General features: G+C 38.6%; 1 protein-coding gene across 1 annotated transcript in view; it reads left to right on the forward strand.

The window, feature by feature from the left end:
- Positions 1–19566, forward strand: part of nr5a2 (nuclear receptor subfamily 5, group A, member 2) — a 188206-nt gene that overhangs the window by 106548 nt on the left and 62092 nt on the right. The window contains exons 5-6 of the mRNA XM_061976004.2: positions 972–1091; positions 13569–13716. Of these exons, the coding sequence (XP_061831988.1) occupies positions 972–1091; positions 13569–13716 (268 nt within the window). The remainder of the gene's footprint in view (positions 1–971; positions 1092–13568; positions 13717–19566) is intronic.

The raw sequence follows: 19566 nt of genomic DNA on the forward strand, positions 1-19566 counted from the left end.
TCTACCGAGTATTATCTGTGGCAGACCTTTTGTTATGTCTTCTTGTTGGACAAACACGCCATGTTGGACACCAGTCCCTAGTCATAACAACCCCAATCACCAGTAGACTCCAGAGTTGGCAGCCCCGCAGTGATGTTATTCCTTTTTAGGCATAATAAAGTGCTGGCAGCAACATTACGATTACAACCCAACGTCAGCGCGGAGTTCAACAAATAGATCTCTCGCCGCAGACTTACGAGAAGGCATTCCTTCCCATGGTGCCCACGCTTGCACCTGCTCGTGTACCCTGGCTTTAACATCGATCGGCATTCCTCGCCCTACGCTGTTGTTGATACTGGTGATGAACTTCGAGTTCTCACGCGGTACTAACCCTCAACACCAAAAGGACCACAGTGTATTCAGGAGGATATATTATTTCTAAGGACACAACACAGTGGACAATGTTTGGCGATACAAAATAAAGGTATTTTCCTCATTCCTTTCATCCTAATGTGGTCTTTTTTTTTTCTTTTTCGTATGAGTCTTCCCATGTGGACTAATGATTAACATGGCCAAAGCATGGGAAGAGGCTGTCTGTTACAATGGAAGAGGTTGTTTTGGTATGACCTGACCTGCTTCCAAAGCTCACCTGGCAGGTCCATGGGAGCCAACGGCTGCAATTCAGCAAGGCTGTGGGATCACTCAGAAACTATTGGCAATGGGCAAACAGAGAAACCTACTTAAAGAGGCAGGCAGTAAAGTACTGACTGGATGAGGAACGATTCACATGAGAACACTTTGGACTGCGTGCGTTTCAATTTTGTCCGAGACTGAAAAACAATATGTGGTGTGAAAGTAAATCAATAGCAATAGACCTGTGAACACATCAACACAGCTGTTTAGGATTGGTGCTTCATGTTCTGAAGCTCATCCCTGAAGTACGAACCTTGTTACTACCAGCAACTTATGGGTTTTGCTTTGTTTCCAAACAGGTCGATGACCAGATGAAGCTTCTACAGAACTGCTGGAGTGAACTACTCATCCTCGACCATGTCTTCAGGCAGGTGGTACATGCCAAAGAGGGCTCCATTTTATTGGTCACTGGCCAACAGGTAAGAAATCCAAATGCCTGGAAAGAACTTCATTTATTCAACCATCAATTGGTTGATCTTGACTCAAAGAGATTCTGCTTTTAGATCAAATATAATTATTACGAGAGATGTACAGTCATCCCTAGGTCTGATTAGGGTTGTACGGTATACCGGTACAATAAAAAGTACTGCGGTACTAATGAATTTAAAACTGTACTATACTGCTTCTGAAAAATATCAAGACTTTTCTTTCAACCGGGCATGGTTAAAGTCTCTGCCCTGAGATCGGTAGGTCGTGAGTCATACCAAAGACTATAAAAATGGGACCCATTACCTCCCTGCTTGGCACTCAGCATCAAGGGTTGGAATTGGGGGTTAAATCACCAAAAATGATTCCCGGGCGCGGCCACCGCTGCTGCTCACTGCTCCCCTCACCTCCCAGGGGGTGATCAAGGGTGACGGGTCAAATGCAGAGGATAATTTCACCACACTTAGTGTGTGTGACAATCATTGGTACTTTAACTTTGACATTGCTGGTAAAACGCGCAAACGGCGCATGTTATGCAAAGCATACGTACAGTGTGCTTACAAGCAGACAAACCGTGGAGACATAAGTGGGAGAATGGATATTTTTTGGCTAAAAAACAGACAATAAACGAGAAGCTTTTTACACCGAAGCGGTGTTTTAAACATGGCTGGTTAGCAAGCGGCTAATGTCAATCCGCAGTCGGCAGTGTTTTAGCTACTTCCGAATAACTAATCCTCACCTCCGTGACGACAAATAAAGTACGTTACTTACAAGTATCATCCCTGCAGGATGAGGAATGGCTAAACAGGCTTCACTACACACCGTAAGAGGATACAATAGCTAACTGCTAACAGCAAGCCGGCACTCCTGAATGTAAACAAATAGGCGGATTTACACGATACAAAGTAACGGATGTAACGATACTAAGTACAAGAGCTGCATCGATATTTTGTGTTATCTGAAAATTGGTTTTCATTTTTCATTGTTTAGAAACTCAGGAAATATTTCCCTGGACACAGGAGAACTTTAAATATGACCAATGTATGATCCTGTAACTACTTGGTATTGGATTGATGCCAGAATTGGTAGTATCACCCAAAACATATGTATGTAAAGCATCAAACAACAGACTAATAAGTTAGACTTAGACTTCATTTTTATTGTCATGCAAATTTGAACTTTACAGCACAGATAAGAACGAAATTTCGTTACATAAACTCATGGTAGTGCAGGATAAAAAAGCAATAAGGTGCATATATGGGCTCAGAGGGGACAGAGCTTTCTCTGTTGCGGGTCCCAAACTCTGGAACGATCTCCCTCTCCATGTGAGACAGGCCCCTTCTTTGGCTATTTTTAAGACCCTTCTTAAAACCCATTTTTATTCACTGGCTTTAAACCCAGCATGAGACTTTGAACTGTTTTTAGCTTTTAACTTTTTGAACTGTTTTTAACTTTTAAACTGTTTTTATCTAACAAACTGTTCTTAGGGTAATTTATATTTGCTTTTTAAATGTGTATTTTTATTTCTGTTTTAAATGTTATTTTTTAGTCTGTCCTTTGCCTCCATTTCTTTGTGGTGTACAGCCCTTTGTTTTTCAACTGTGCTTGTCTTTAAAGGGCTTTATAAATAAAGTTGGTATGGTATGGTATGGTTATATATAAATAAATAAGTATATATAAATATAAATCATAAATCATAAATACATATATATCTAAAATAAATAAATATATATAAATATATATAAATAAATAAATATATTACTGTACAGATAAATATATTGCACTTTTCACATGCGTCCACGTTTATGGATGTATGTTATATTGGCTTTTTTTATTCCAGCGAGTTAATCCCTTTTGGGGGGAGTTGAGGGGATAATTTAACTATGATAAAAGTGATTATTAAATTGTAACAGAAGTGTAGATAGAACATGTTAAAACAAAAAGTAAGAAGATATTAACAGTAAATTAACAAGTAGAAAATAATAAACGTTCTATGGCTTGTCCCTCATAATATTGACAAAATAACAGAATAGGAAATGACACAATATGTTACTGCATACGTCAGCAGCCAAATTAGTAGCCTTTGTTTGCTAATTTATTACTAAAAGATAAGTTGTCCAGTGTGTCCACTATCTTATTTAAATCCAAAATTGTTTTTTGATTGCAATAGTTTTTTATATATATATATATATATATATATATATATATATATATATATATATATATATATATATATATATATATATATGTTTAATATGTCATAAGATTTTTAGCTAAAATAAATCCATTAATGACATTTTGTTTGTGGTTCCCTTTGTTTTGAAAAGTATTGAATTACATTTTGGTACCAGTGCGGGTATTGTATCGGGACAACCTTAGGTCTGACCATGGTAAACACATTTCCACAAAGTAGAATTATTATTATTATTGAATCAAATATTTCCATATTTAGAGTACAAATAACTGTTAACATATATGAACGTAAGAAGAGCCCTTTAAACATGGAATAACACACATATAGTCATCTCTACACTCATTTCACCCAATATATAGTAGGGGAAGGGATTCATAGGGCCCCATTTATGGGTAAATGAAAATGATTGAAAAGCAATGGATGTTTGGAATTGCCATAAAACGCATTATTAAGATATTCAACACTCTAATGTTGTCTGGCTGCTAAACTAGATAGTTTGTCCCGTTTCATGTGTCAGGTAAACTGTGACAAATGGGGTCATATGAATCACCTTCCTACGGTGGTAGCCTTGAATGTGCTCTACTGTGGATTACAGAACTAACCGGTAGCCCGGAGTATCCTCCTAATATCGCCATCACGTAGAAAATACTTCATCACATCCTGGGTAAATATTCTAAATTAGAACTGGGCTTCGATGTGCTGACTCCAGGTGAGTGTGTTGTTCGGCAAAACCCGGGTCAACTTGACAGTTAGCCGGGTTGTTAGCATTATATGCTGTTGGCATCGTGTGCCCTATCATTCCACACAAATAAAGCACTGTTTATGCATATATCACATAAATACGACTAAATTTAACACTTAGTTTAGGCTAAAAATATGTAGAATGTAATTTTTTTTAGAGATGTCCGATAATGACTTTTTTGCCGATATATATTCCGATATTGTCCAACTCTTAATTACCGATTCCGATATCAACCGATACCGATACATACAGTCGTGGAATTAACACATTATTATGCCTAATTTTGTTGTGATGCCCCGCTGGATGCATTAAACAATGTTTTCCAAAATAAATCAACTCAAGTTATGGAAAATAATGCCATATTATTATGGAACTGACATATTTATTATTGAAGTCACAAAGTGCATTATTTTTTTTAACATGCCTCAAAACAGCAGCTTGGAATTTGGGACATGCTCTCCCTGAGAGAGCATGAGGAGATTGAGGTGGGCGGGGTTGAGGTTTGGGGGGGTAGGGGATAGCGGGGGGTGTATATTGTAGAGTTAGTGCTGCAAGGGGGTTCTGGGTATTTGTTCTGTTGTGTTTATGTTGTGTTACGGTGCGGATGTTCTCCCGAAATGTGTTTGTCATTCTTGTTTGGTGTGGGTTCACAGTGTGGCGCATATTTGTAACAGTGTTACAGTTGTTTATACGGCCACCCTCAGTGTGACCTGTATGGCTGTTGACCAAGTATGGTTGGCATTCAATTGTTTGTGTGAAAAGCCGTAGATATTATGTGATTGGGCCGGCACGTAGAGGCAGTACCTTTAAGGCATGTCCCCTATATTGTTGTCTGGGTGGACATCGGGAGAAATTCGGGAGAATGGTTGCCCCGGGAGATTTTCGGGAGGGGCACTGAAATTTGGGAGTCTCCCAAGAAAATCGGGAGGGTTGGCAAGTATGACTCGGAGACGCAACTGCTCTGTACTTCTCCCTACGTCCGTGTACCGCTCCGTACAGCGGCGTTTTAAAAAGTCATACGTTTTACTTTTTGAAACCGATACTGATAATTCCCGATATTACATTTTAAAGCATTTATCGTCCGATAATATCGGCAGTCCGATATTATCGGACAGCTCTTTTTTTTTTTTTTAAATAAATCAGCGATGTGGCGAAGTCGCAATAATTGAAGCGCGATGTGGCGAGGCACGACTGTCGTGGGGATTAGAAGTCAACCGGGAAATCGGAGCTCAAGCTGGCCGCAAAGGTGACGACGAGGTGAAGAGAGTCTAAAGAGATGGCAACAGTATGGAGGAGAAGGAGAGGCCGATAGGGACTTTGCATGCTTTGGTTAATGGACACCTGCTGTTGGAGAGGGCAAGTGCATTTGTGTGCGTGTACATAAATGAATCATGAATGCATGAAGATTTGAACCAGTTCATTATCTCTTATTATCCTCTGCTTGGCCAGGAGTGACAGCGTATCACCAGGGACATTTGCAATACAGCTGTAGAATCACCCAAAGCAACCTGCACACGTACACACAGACAATTTGGAACAATGCACTATATTTATAATAATTTTGCTAATGATGTAGGTTGTTGTTCATTTCTGGGGGCACATTGACTCTATAAAGCAAACAAGAAAAGTTTCAAAGTTACTTGCTTATCTATTTCCATTGCGATGTTATCAGTTTCCATCCATCCATCCATCCATCTTCTTCCGCTTATCCGAGGTCGGGTCGCGGGGGCAGCAGCCTAAGCAGAGAAGCCCAGACTTCCCAGGCCAGCCGGGCATAGTCTTCCCAACGTGTCCTGGGTCTTCCCCGTGGCCTCCTACCGGTCGGACGTGCCCGAAACAGCTCCCTAGGGAGGCGTTCGGGTGGCATCCTGACCAGATGCCCGAAGCACCTCATCTGGCTCCTCTCGATGTGGAGGAGCAGCGGCTTTAGTTTGAGCTCCTCCCGGATGACAGAGCTTCTCACCCTATCTCTAAGGGAGAGCCCCGTCACCCGGCGGAGGAAACTCATTTCGGTCGTTTGCACCCGTGATCTTGTTCTTTCGGTCATAACCCAAAGCTCATGACCATAGGTGAGGATGGGAACGTAGATCGACCGGTAAACTGAGAGCTTTGCCTTCCGGCTCAGCTCCTTCTTCACCACAACGGATCGATACAGTGCCCGCATTACTGAAGACGCCGCACCGATCCGTCTGTCGATCTCACGATCCACTCTTCCCTCACTCGTGAACAAGACTCCGAGGTACTTGAACTCCTCCACTTGGGGCAATATCTACTCCCCAACCCGGAGATGGCACTCCACCCTTTTCCGGGCGAACACCATGCACTCGGACTTGGAGGTGCTGATTCCCATCCCAGTCGCTTCACACTCGGCTGCGAACCGATCCAGTGAGAGCTGAAGATCTTGGCCAGATGAAGCCATCAGGACCACATCATCTGCAAATAGCAGAGACCTAATCCTGCAGCCACCAAACCAGATACCCTCAACGCCTTGACTGCGCCTAGAAATTCTGTCCATGAAGGTTATGAACAGAATCGGTGACAAAGGGCAGCCTTGGTCACCGATTTATGACTTTTTAAAACGCCGCTGTGTACACGGACGTAGGAAGAAGTACAGAGCGCCAATAAACGTTGAAGGCACTGCCTTTGCGTGCCGGCCCAGTCACATAATATCTACGACTTTTGACACACTCACAAGTGAATGCAAGGCGTGCTTGATCAACAGCCATACAGGTCACAATGAGGGTGGCCGTATAAACAACTTCAACACTGTTACAAATATGTGCCACACTGTGAACCCACACCAAACAAGAATGACAAACACATTTCGGGAGAACATCCGCACCGTAACACAACATAAACACAACAGAACAAATACCCAGAATCCCTTGCAGCACTAACTCTACCGGAACGCTACAGTATACACCCCCCGCACTCCCCAACCTCCTCGAGGGCATGTCCAAAATTCCAAGCTGCTGTTTTGAAGCATGTTAAAAAAAATAATGCACTTTGTGACTTCAATAATAAATATGGCAGTGCCATGTTGGCATTTCTTTACATAATTTGAGTTGATTTATTTTGGAAAACCTTGTTACATTGTTTAATGCATCCAGCGGGGCATCACAACAAAATTAGGCATAATAATGTGTTAATTCCACGACTGTATATATCGGTATCGGTTGATATCGGAATCGGTAATTAATAGTCGGACAATATCGGCAAAAAAGCCATTATCGGACATCTCTAGTTTTTTATGAATAAATCATTATTTATACAACAAAATATAAATTGAAGGGTTTTTCTAACCAAATAAATCGATGCAATTGATTAATCGATGCAGCTCTATAAAGTTCTTTGCGCACTTTATTTATGGAACAAAGCGACACAGACCAAGCCCGCTGGTATCTCCTGGTAAATCAGATGCATGCATAATTTAACTTGACACTTGTCTCAAAAAAGAAAAAAAAGAAAGTGAACATGGACGTCGTTTTCAGGGTCGGCGACGTAGGCGCAAATAGATGTGCATTTTCAGTTTTGGGAAGAAAGGAGGCCGCTTCTTCGTCCTGTCATAGATCAAACGCGGACTTGAGCTTATTAAAATGCATGCAAAGATAAAATGACAAATGGGCCGAGCTGCTGAATGATTAAGCAAGGCCTCGCAGCACCGTCGCCGGTCTCCAATACGATAACGCTGATGTTTTTGACAGCGCAAAGCCGCCGGTGTCCGTGAAATTTAAACGACAACCAGCCACATATTTATTTTACTTTCAACCCACTGTTCAAACGCTTCAAACCAGTCCGTGGTGGTTGAGGATGGGTTTAAATCAGAGGCTTTATTTATATATTAACCCAGCATGTCTCTGCAGGAGGTATAATAAAGTAGTATTGATTGATTGATTGATATGCAGGTCACTGGGGTTAGTGCTAACTCTGCTATAGTGGCATGATAGTGTTTTCCCCTCTCTGTGTACTTCGGGCCAGGAGGCAATAACCGCAGGCATCACCATCAACGGTCCAATCCTTCAACGAAGTTATTTCATGCGCAGTTGATTTTATGTAAATTGATTGACACTTTGGAAAGGGGGCAGCGTCTGCTTCTCGCTCGAGCCATAACTCTCACCGTTGTGATTGTAGGGAAAAAAAAGCAAAAGAGGTGGGACAAAAGCAGTCGGTAAGAAAAGGGATGGAGCACAATCAGAATAAAATTGTTCTTTAGGAGTGCCGCGTCACATATTGTATATTTACCCTTGACTCTTGACTTTTACAACTAGGGAGAGAAGAATCCATTATATCGATTAATTTGATTGGAAAAATATTAGATTTACAGTGCATCCGAAAGGTATTCACAGCTTGTTCCACATGTTATTATGTTACAACCTGATTGGAATAAATTCATGTTTGTCCTCAAAATTCTACACACAATACCCCATAAAAACAATGTGAAAAGTTGTTTTTGCAAAAATTTGCCCATTTATTTAAAATGAAAAAAATCAAAGACAAAATCAGTCGGTAAGAAAAGGGATGGAGCACGATCAGAAAAAAATTGTTCTTTAGGAGTGCCGCGTCACATATTACATGTTTACTCTTGACTTTTACAACTAGGGATACCCGTGTTAAGGCTGCAAGGATTAATCCATTATATCGATTAATTTGATTAGAAAAATATTTGATTTACAGTGCATCCGGAAAGTATTCACAGCTTGTTCCACATGTTATGTTACAGCCTTATTCCAAAATGGAATAAATTCATTTTTGTCCTCAAAATTCTACACACAATACCTCATAAAAACAATGTAAAAAGTTGTTTTTGCAAAAATTTGCCCTTTTATTTAAAAATCAAAAATCAAAGACAAAAGCAGTCGGTAAGAAAAGGGATGGAGCACGATCAGAATAAAATAGTTCTTTAAGAGTGCCACGTTAAGTATTACATGTTTACCCTTGACTCTTGACTTTTAAAACGAGGGAAAGATGAATCCATTATATCGATTAATTTGATTGGAAAAATATTAGATTTTCAGTGCATCCGGAAAGTATTCACAGCTTGTTCCACATGTTATGTTACAGCCTTATTCCAAAATGTAATAAATGCATGTTTGTCCTCAAAATTCTACACACAATACCCCATAAAAACAATGTGAAAAGTTGTTTTTGCAAAGATTTGCCCATTTATTTAAAATGAAAAAATCAAAGACAAAAGCAGTCGGTAAGAAAAGGGATGGAGCACGATCAGAATAAAATTGTTCTTTAGGAGTGCCACGTTAAGTATTACATGTTTACCCTTGACTCTTGACTTTTACAACTAGGGAAAGATGAATCCATTATATCAATTAATTTGATTGGAAAAATATTTGATTTTCAGTGCATCCGAAAAGTAATCACAGCTTGTTCCACATGTTATGTTACAGCCCTATTTCAAAATGTAATAAATTCCCGTTTGTCCTCAAAATTCTACCCACAATAACCCATAAAAACAATGTAAAAAGTTGTTTTTGCAAAAATTTGCCCTTTTATTTAAAAATAAAAAATCGAAGACAAAAGCAGTCGGTAAGAAAAGGGATGGAGCACGATCAGAATAAAATTATTCTTTAGGAGTGCCACGTTAAATATTACATGTTTACCCTTGACTCTATACTTTTACAACTCGGGATACCCGTGTTAAGGCTGCAAAGATGAATCCATTATATCGATTAATTTGATTAGAAAAATATTTGATTTACAGTGCATCAGAAAAGTAATCACAGCTTGTTCCACATGTTATGTTACAGCCTTATTCCAAAATGTAATAAATTCATGTTTGTCCTCAAAATTATACACACAATACCTCATAAAAACAATGGAATAAGTAGTTTTTGCAAAAATTTGCCCTTTTATTTAAAAATCAAAAATTAAAGACAAAAGCAGTCGGTAAGAAAAGGGGTGGAGCACGATCAGAAAAAAATTATTCTTTAGGAGTGTCACGTTAAATATTACATGTTTACCCTTGACTCTTAACTTTTACAACTAGGGATATCCTTGTTAAGGCTGCAAAGATGAATCCATTATATCGATTAATTTGATTAGAAAAATATTTGATTTACAGTGCATCCGGAAAGTATTCACAGCTTGTTCCACATGTTATGTTACAGCCTTATTCCAAAATGGAATAAATTCATTTTTGTCCTCAAAATTCTACACACAATACCTCATAAAAACAATGTAAAAAGTTGTTTTTGCAAAAATTTGCCCTTTTATTTAAAAATCAAAGACAAAAGCAGTCGGTAAGAAAAGGGATGGAGCACGATCAGAATAAAATAGTTCTTTAGGAGTGCCACGTTAAGTATTACATGTTTACCCTTGACTCTTGACTTTTAAAACGAGGGAAAGATGAATCCATTATATCGATTAATTTGATTGGAAAAATATTTGATTTACAGTGCATCCGGAAAGTATTCACAGCTTGTTCCACATGTTATGTTACAGCCTTATTCCAAAATGTAATAAATGCATGTTTGTCCTCAAAATTCTACACACAATACCCCATAAAAACAATGTGAAAAGTTGTTTTTGCAAAAATTTGCCCATTTATTTAAAATGAAAAAATCAAAGACAAAAGCAGTCGGTAAGAAAAGGGATGGAGCACGATCAGAATAAAATTGTTCTTTAGGAGTGCCACGTTAAGTATTACATGTTTACCCTTGACTCTTGACTTTAACAACTAGGGAAAGATGAATCCATTATATCAATTAATTTGATTGGAAAAATATTTGATTTTCAGTGCATCCGAAAAGTAATCACAGCTTGTTCCACATGTTATGTTACAGCCCTATTTCAAAATGTAATAAATTCCCGTTTGTCCTCAAAATTCTACCCACAATAACCCATAAAAACAATGTAAAAAGTTGTTTTTGCAAAAATGTGCCCTTTTATTTAAAAATAAAAAATCGAAGACAAAAGCAGTCGGTAAGAAAAGGGATGGAGCACGATCAGAATAAAATTATTCTTTAGGAGTGCCACGTTAAATATTACATGTTTACCCTTGACTCTATACTTTTACAACTCGGGATACCCGTGTTAAGGCTGCAAAGATGAATCCATTATATCGATTAATTTGATTAGAAAAATATTTGATTTACAGTGCATCAGAAAAGTAATCACAGCTTGTTCCACATGTTATGTTACAGCCTTATTCCAAAATGTAATAAATTCATGTTTGTCCTCAAAATTATACACACAATACCTCATAAAAACAATGGAATAAGTAGTTTTTGCAAAAATTTGCCCTTTTATTTAAAAATCAAAAATTAAAGACAAAAGCAGTCGGTAAGAAAAGGGGTGGAGCACGATCAGAAAAAAATTATTCTTTAGGAGTGTCACGTTAAATATTACATGTTTACCCTTGACTCTTAACTTTTACAACTAGGGATATCCTTGTTAAGGCTGCAAAGATGAATCCATTATATCGATTAATTTGATTAGAAAAATATTTGATTTACAGTGCATCCGGAAAGCATTCACAGCTTGTTCCACATGTTATGTTACAGCCTTATTCCAAAATGGAATAAATTCATGTTTGTCCTCAAAATTCTACACACAATACCCCATAAAAACAATGTAAAAAGTTGTTTTGGGAAAAATTTGCCCATTTATTTAAAATAAAAAACTAAACATGTACATAAGTGTTCAAAGCCTTTACTCAATAATTTGTTGATGCACCTTTGGCAGCAATTACATCCTCAAGTCTTTCTGCATACAATGCTACAAACATGGCACACCTATTTTTTGCCCGTTTCTCTTTGCAGCACCTCTCAAGCTCCATCAGATTTTGATAGGAAGTGTTGGTTTTCATCCAGGATGTATCTGTGCATTAAAAGTTAATTACCACTGATAGTCACACACACACACTAGGTGTAGTGAAATTACTCTCTGCCTTTGAACCAATCCCTTGTTCCACCTCCTGGGAGGTGTGGGGAGCAGTGAGCAGCAGCGGTGGCCGCACCCGGGAATCATTTTTGGTGATTTAACCCCCAATTCCAACCCTCGATGCTGAGTGCCAAGCAGCGAGGTAATGGGTCCCATTTTTATAGTCTTTGGTATGACTCGGCCGGGGTTTGAACTCACGACCTACCGATCTTAGGGCGGGCACTCTAACCATTGAGCAAAGGCTGTAAATATGTATGTTTGTTTTTGCAAAAAAAAAATATTTTAAAAATAAACTTTTCACATTGTCATTATGAGCTATTGTCCTTAGAATTTATAGAACAACAATGAATATATTCCATTTTGAAATAAGGCTGTAACATAACAAAATGTGGAAAAAGTGAGGCGCTGTGAATATTTTCCGGATGCACCGTATATTATGTTGCTTCCATTAATCGTATAAGTGTAACTAATAAAAATGTACATGTAAATCAGGACCGTATCATTTGCGTGGAACTTTAAATACGCGGACATAGTTGCAATAGAGCACGAATTAGTAGTGGTATGGTGGTATTAGGTGGTATGTAAGTGCTGTGATCAGTGTGGCGGTGAGCAGCGGAGATTTTTTTATTTTATTTTTTTTTTTTTTTTTTTTAAATGGGCCTGCTGCGAAGCAAGTAACCCATGTTATTATTTCTATTTAAAAGTGCAATTTCATTGTTGATGTGAATGTTTTGCAAAAAATAAAAAATACATAAAATCAAAGTTAAAGTACCCATGATTGTCACACACACTAGGTGTGGCGAAATTATTCTCTGCATTTGACTCGTCATCCTTGATCACCCTCTGGGAGGTGAGGGGAGCAGTGGGCAGCAGCGGTGGCCGCACTCGAGAATAATTTTGATGATTTAACCCCCAATTCCAACCCTTGATGCTGAGTGCCAAGCAGGGAGGTAACGGGTCCCATTTTTATAGTCTTTGGTATGACTTCGGCCGGGATTTGAACTCACGACCTGTTATGGAAAGCAGAAAAATCTTTTGTTATTTCAACTATTTTCCCCAAAATACGCATTCAGGTTATAAAGTGTGTTTTATCAGATCCCTTGATTATTCTCGATTACTAAAATAATCGATAGCTTCAGCCCTAATCCTTGTGCTTGTTTGCTTTCTGCAAAGAGTACGGTTACCTTGGAGTTACATTGGATTTAATTGGACTCACATCTTACACCAATTTAGTAGAGGAAGAAAAGTGAATTTTTTTTTTTTTTTTTAGAAGACAGTCGGCTTATTGCTACTTTCTCAGTGCATACGTTTTGAAATCCTGCTGTGTTTTTAATTGCAAATTGGAGCTCCCACAGACCCTCCTTTGGGGGAACACCGGCATCAACCTTTCCCTGGAAACGCTTGCGCAGTCAATTATGGTAATGAATTGTCAATAAATATAAAAATTTAATACGGGGCTGTTTACAGTGACTGGCAGCTAAGGACTTGCCTCCCAGACAAGTATGCTGCAGCTGCAAATATAGCGAGCACCTTCATATATATCTGTTATTATTTTATTGCTTTATCAAAGGCCACAATTGGGTTGGACAAAAATACATAATAAGGAACCTGATTCAGATCGTTCTTTATGTTTTGCAGGTAGACTACGCAGTGATTGCATCACAGGCCGGGGCCACCCTCAACAATCTGTTGAGCCACGCCCAGGAGCTGGTGGCCAAACTACGATCTCTGCAAATGGACCAACGGGAGTTTGTCTGCCTCAAGTTCCTGGTCCTCTTCAGCCTTGGTGAGTCGATACGGATGATTGATGGTGGACTTAAAGGGGAACATTATCACCAGACCTATGTAAGCGTCAATATATACCTTGATGTTGCAGAAAAAAGACAATATATTTTTTTAACCGATTTCCGAACTCTAAATGGGTGAATTTTGGCGAATTAAACGCCTTTCTATTATTTGCTCTCAGAGCGATGACGTCACAACTCTGTTATTTTCCTTTTTTTCGACTGTTTTCCGTACCTTGGAGACATCATGCCTCGTCGGTGTGTTGTCGGAGGGTGTAACAACACGAACAGGGACGGATTCAAGTTGCACCAGTGGCCCAAAGATGCGAAAGTGGCAAGAAATTGGACGTTTGTTCCGCACACTTTACCGACAAAAGCTATGCTACGACAGAGATGGCAAGAATGTGTGGATATCCTGCGACACTCAAAGCAGATGCATTTCCAACTGGACTGGACGGATCAGCTTTCAGGAAAAGATAGCAGATGAGGGTATGTCTACAGAATATATTACTTGATGAAAATTGGGCTGTCTGCACTCTCAAAGTGCATGTTGTTGCCAAATGTATTTCATATGCTGTAAACCTAGTTCATAGTTGTTAGTTTCCTTTAATGCCAAACAAACACATACCAATCGTTGGTTAGAAGGCGATCGCCGGATTCGTCCTCGCTTTCTCCCGTGTCGCTGGCTGTCGTATCGTTTTCGTCGGTTTCGCTTGCACACGGTTCAAACCGATATGGCTCAAAAGCTTCAGTTTCTTCTTCAATTTCGTTTTCGCTACCTGCCTCCACACTACAACCATCCGTTTGAATACATTCGTAATCTGTTGAATCGCTTAAGCCGCTGAAATCCAAGTCTGAATCCGAGCTAATGTCGCTATAGCTTGCTGTTCTTTCCGCCATGTTTGTTTGTGTTGGCATCACTGTGTGACGACACAGGTAAATGGACGGGTGTATATAACGATGGTTAAAATCAGGCACTTTGAAGCTTTTTTGAGGGATATTGCGTGATGGGTAAAATTTTTTTTAAAAACTTCGAAAAATAAAATAAGCCACTGGGAACTGATTTTTAATGGTTTTAACCCTTCTGAAATTGTGACAATGTTCCCCTTTAAGATCCCGGGCCTATCTTTACCGCAGCTTTGTCCGAGTGTTCACGTGGCTAAAAAGTGTACTCGCGTGAAAGATTCCTTCGAAAGGGGTGCACACTAAGTGAGATACAATGACATTTACGTATTTGTTGTTACACTCATGCAGGAGTTACATGAATTCCACGAGTTTTGGAGCAACAAACGGAATATATATACCGTATTTTTCGGAGTGTAAGTCGCACCGGCCGAAAATGCATAATAAAGAAGGAAAAAAAACATATATAAGTCGCACTGGAGTATAAGTCACATTTTTGGGGGAAATTTATTTGATAAAAGCCAACACCAAGAATAGACATTTGAAAGGCAATTTAAAATAAATAAAGAATAGTGAACAACAGGCTGAATAAGTGTACGTTTTATGAGGCATAAATAACCAACTGAGAACGTGCCTGGTATGTTAACGTAACATATTATGGTAAGAGTCATTCAAATAACTATAACATATAGAACATGCTATACGTTTACCAAACAATCTGTCACTCCTAATCGCTAAATCCCATGCAATCTTATACGTCTAGTCTCTTACGTGAATGAGCTAAATAATATTATTTGATATTTTACAGTAATGTGTTAATCATTTCACACATAAGTCGCTCCTGAGTATAAGTCGCGCCCCCGGCCAAACTATGAAAAAAAACTGCGACTTATAGTCCAAAAAATACGGTATATATATATATATATATATATATATATATATATATATATATATATATATATATATATATATGAAGATGCCTAAGTGATTTTTACGCTTTGGCCCATAAAACATTAATAGTACTGTGATTCTGTAAGGTATAATAATAATAATAATAATAACTGGGATTTATATAGCGCTTTTCTAAGTACCCAAAGTCGCTTTACATGTAGAACCCATCAATCATTCACACCTGGTGGTGGTAAGCTACTTTCATAGCCACAGCTGCCCTGGGGTAGACTGGTATCCATCCTTAGTTAAAACTAATATATTTTTCCAAAAACAAAATCTGGTTTAGTGTTCCTTAGGATGACATTTTCATACAGCATGATTATAAAACATTATTACCTTAAAGTATTATTCACATTCAGAATGTTCCATCCTTCTATATATGGTAGTTGGAGTTGCAGACAACTTCATTACTGGTAAATAGCAGTTTTCAGTAATGTCACAGAAGATGCAGGATTTGCTTTAACATTTAAGTGGTGAAACTTCCTATAAGAGGACAGCTGTAGTGCTGTATTCTGAGGATCATGTCATATTTAATTTGAACTAGAGATGTCCGATAATATCGGCCGATAAATGCATTAAAATGTAAAATTGGAAATTATCAGTATCGTTTTTTTTATTATCGGTATCGTTTTTTTTGTTTCTGTTTTTTTTTTTTTTTTAATTAAATCAACATAAAAAACACAAGATACACTTACAATTAGTGCACCAACCCAAAATGCCTCCCTCCCCCATTTACACTCATTCACACAAAAGGGTTGTTTCTTTCTGTTATTAATATTCTGGTTCCTACATTATATATCAATATATATCAATACAGTCTGCAAGAAATACAGTCCGTAAGCACACATGATTGTGCGTGCTGCTGGTCCACTAATAGTACTAACCTTTAACAGTTAATTTTACTCATTTTCATTAATTACTAGTTTCTATGTAACTGTTTTTATATTGTTTTACTTTCTTTTTTATTCAAGAAAATGTTTTTAATTTATTCATCTTATTTTATTTTATTATTATTTTTTAAAAGCACCTTATCTTCACCATACCTGGTTGTCCAAATTAGGCATAATAATGTGTTAATTCCACGACTGTATATATCGGTTGATATCGGTATCGGTTGATATCGGTATCGGTAATTAAAGAGTTGGACAATATCGGAATATTGGATATCGGCAAAAAGCCATTATCGGACATCTCTATTCTAGACCAAAACAAAACTGTTTATTATTATTATTATTTTGCCGCAGTTTTCATCCGATCGGGAATCGCAAGCTCCTGAATTTATTTTATTTTTTTAAATATCCCAGATTTTACAGAATTGTTTTCTTTGAAAATGAATGGGCCAATTTTTAAACGTGCACATTTCCCACATTTCTCAACCAATTTGAACCTTCCATTCATTTTGGACAATCAAATCTACCATTTTCCAAGTTGCAAAAAATTTCCAAAGTCCTATTTTCACCTTTTGTCCCAACATTTTCACAGTCCACATTTTTCTACGAATTTCAACCATTCCCCCTTCAAAATATTTCTCTTAATTGGGACGACAAAAGATAATTTTTTTCCCTTGAAATTCCAGGAATTTCCAACACCAACTCATTCATATCATCTAGGACAATTGTGCGAGTATCATATTTTTTTTAAATTCCTGGTTTTCATTAAAATTCCCAAATTTCCAGGAAATTCTCATTCATATGAATGGACATATTCAATTTTTTTATTTTTTAAATGGTCCTCAGTAGTCACGTACAAATTTGTGTGAATTATGCAAAATTATTTAAATTTGGTCCCCATGAACCATATTAACTTTTTTTTCCCCATTGTCTCCAGTAAGAAAGATAAGCACATTACTTCATCAATCCAGAGATTTAAAGACGTGTATGAGCTAACTGGGCAGTGGCCTTTTTACCTCATTTTTTTTATGCCTCCACAACCTGTAGAAAGGGTGGTCCCCCACAAGTGATGATCAAAAACTTGGTCCCCATTCCAAATGATAACCAGTATGTATGTGTGTGTGTGTGTGTGTGTGTGTGTGTGTGTGTGTTGTTTAAGTGGCTCTCTAAACCAAGGTCAGACGTTGCCAAGAGAGTAAATATGATCGCTGTCAATTTCTTAACAAGACTACAACTCGTACCCTCGGAGGGACACACATGTGGACACACAAACTGAAGATGGCATCCAACTCGGTCGGGTTCTGCCTTCTTCTGCTTAAAAACAAAGAAAGCAGGACTAATGAACTGCTTAGAATAGATCTCACACTTTGCTAATCACACTGGATTAATGTTACTGTGAGTAGCAAAGGGCCGAAAGAGACTCGGCAGTCCTTTAGGAATGTGTGTGTTTGTTTTTTATAGGTATGTGTTTTTACATGGCATAGGGTTTTGCTGGGACTCTGGGTCTAAATAATTTGGCGGAAACATCATCCATAATGAAAGACTTACCTCGGGGATGTGTATCGCCCCTGGCTCTGCCTGTTCTCCAGCATTGCCCGGGTCTCCCACAGAACAAACCCGACACAGGTGGCGCCGAGCTTACTGAGGGGATCTGCGGTGGAAGTGGTGAGGTTTGGACTGCGGCATCGCAAAGCCTGAGGTTTAGCATCGATTCGCGAGCAGAGGTGTGCGATTGATGGACTAATCTCCATGTGTGTGTGTGTGTGATGGAATGAGGAAGTAAATGTTCACACAGCTGGCGTGCACACTGCCAGCAGCACCAATTAATACGGAGTGTAGCTAAATGAGGCGTGTAAGTAGCTTTAAGTTGGCTGCTGTACACCGAGATGAAGTCTAAAGAAGGATGAGGATTATTTAACGCAGTGTTTTTCAACCACTGTTTTTGCTGTCGTCCAGCATTCCGAGATATTGTCTGGTGTGCCGTGGGAAATTATGCAACTTCACCTAATTGATCAATAATTATAATCTGCAAACAATGTGCCGTTACTTAGCGTCTTTGCTGTGTAGAGCAGGGTAACTACGTAATACTCCATATAGGTGGCAGCAGGTGCTTTGTAAAAGTCGGGATGTGTCGGGTGAGACGAGGATGGTTTGTTGTGATCCCAATATGCAGACCACAGCGGGAGGCAACGTGCAGGTAAAAAGGTATGTAATGCTTAGACCAAAAAATGGACAAAAGGAAAATGAAAAGGCAATGAAGCATAGGGATGGCTATGCAAAGCAAAATTAAACCTGAACTGGCTACAAAGTAAACAGAAACAGAATGCTGGACGACAGCAAAAACTTACGGCGTCCACAAAGTACATCCGTACATGACATGGCAATCAACAATGTCCACACAAAAGAAGGATAGCAACAACTTAAATAGCCTCGCTTGCTGACAGAAAGCAGGTGCGGGGAATAGCGCTCAAAGGAAGACATGAAACTGCTACGGGAAAACACCAACAAAACAGGAAGGGCCACCAAAATACAAAAATTAATGCACCACACAGGAAAACACCAACAAACTCAAAATAACGCACAACGACCTGGTGGAGTTTCATTTTTTTATGTTTTTTGTGCGCCTCTGTATTTTTTCATGAAAAAAACGTGCCTTGCCTCAAAAAAGGTTGAAAAACACTGATTTAAGGTACACTAGTGAGACTAAATAGAAAGCAACGGGACCCAGGTTTGATTCAATAAAATTTAGAAGTTAATTATTTGATTTAAAAAAAATCCTTATATACAGAATGGCATGACTCTCAGCTGTTTGTCAATGTCAAACTGCCACTTAGCAGCTGCGGCCTGGGTGCTTTCTATTGTGTATCGGATGTAGGCACCAGTTAAACCTCGTCAGTGAACTAAAATAACAGCCAACCCATGTTTTAATGAGTAATGTGAATGTGATCGTTCTTGTTTTCACTGAAGACCAAAGCGGTTTTTTTTGTTGTACAAGGTCCAGTTCAGGAATGTGTTCCTATTGTCGGAATTTTGAATATAAGTTTTTTTTTTACTGGACTAACTTTTCATCACTGTTCTTGAACACTGCCAGATTTAGTTTTTTGTTTT

Source organism: Nerophis lumbriciformis, linkage group LG14 (genome assembly GCF_033978685.3).
Source record: "Nerophis lumbriciformis linkage group LG14, RoL_Nlum_v2.1, whole genome shotgun sequence".
In the NCBI taxonomy this organism is placed as follows: Eukaryota; Metazoa; Chordata; class Actinopteri; order Syngnathiformes; family Syngnathidae; genus Nerophis; species Nerophis lumbriciformis.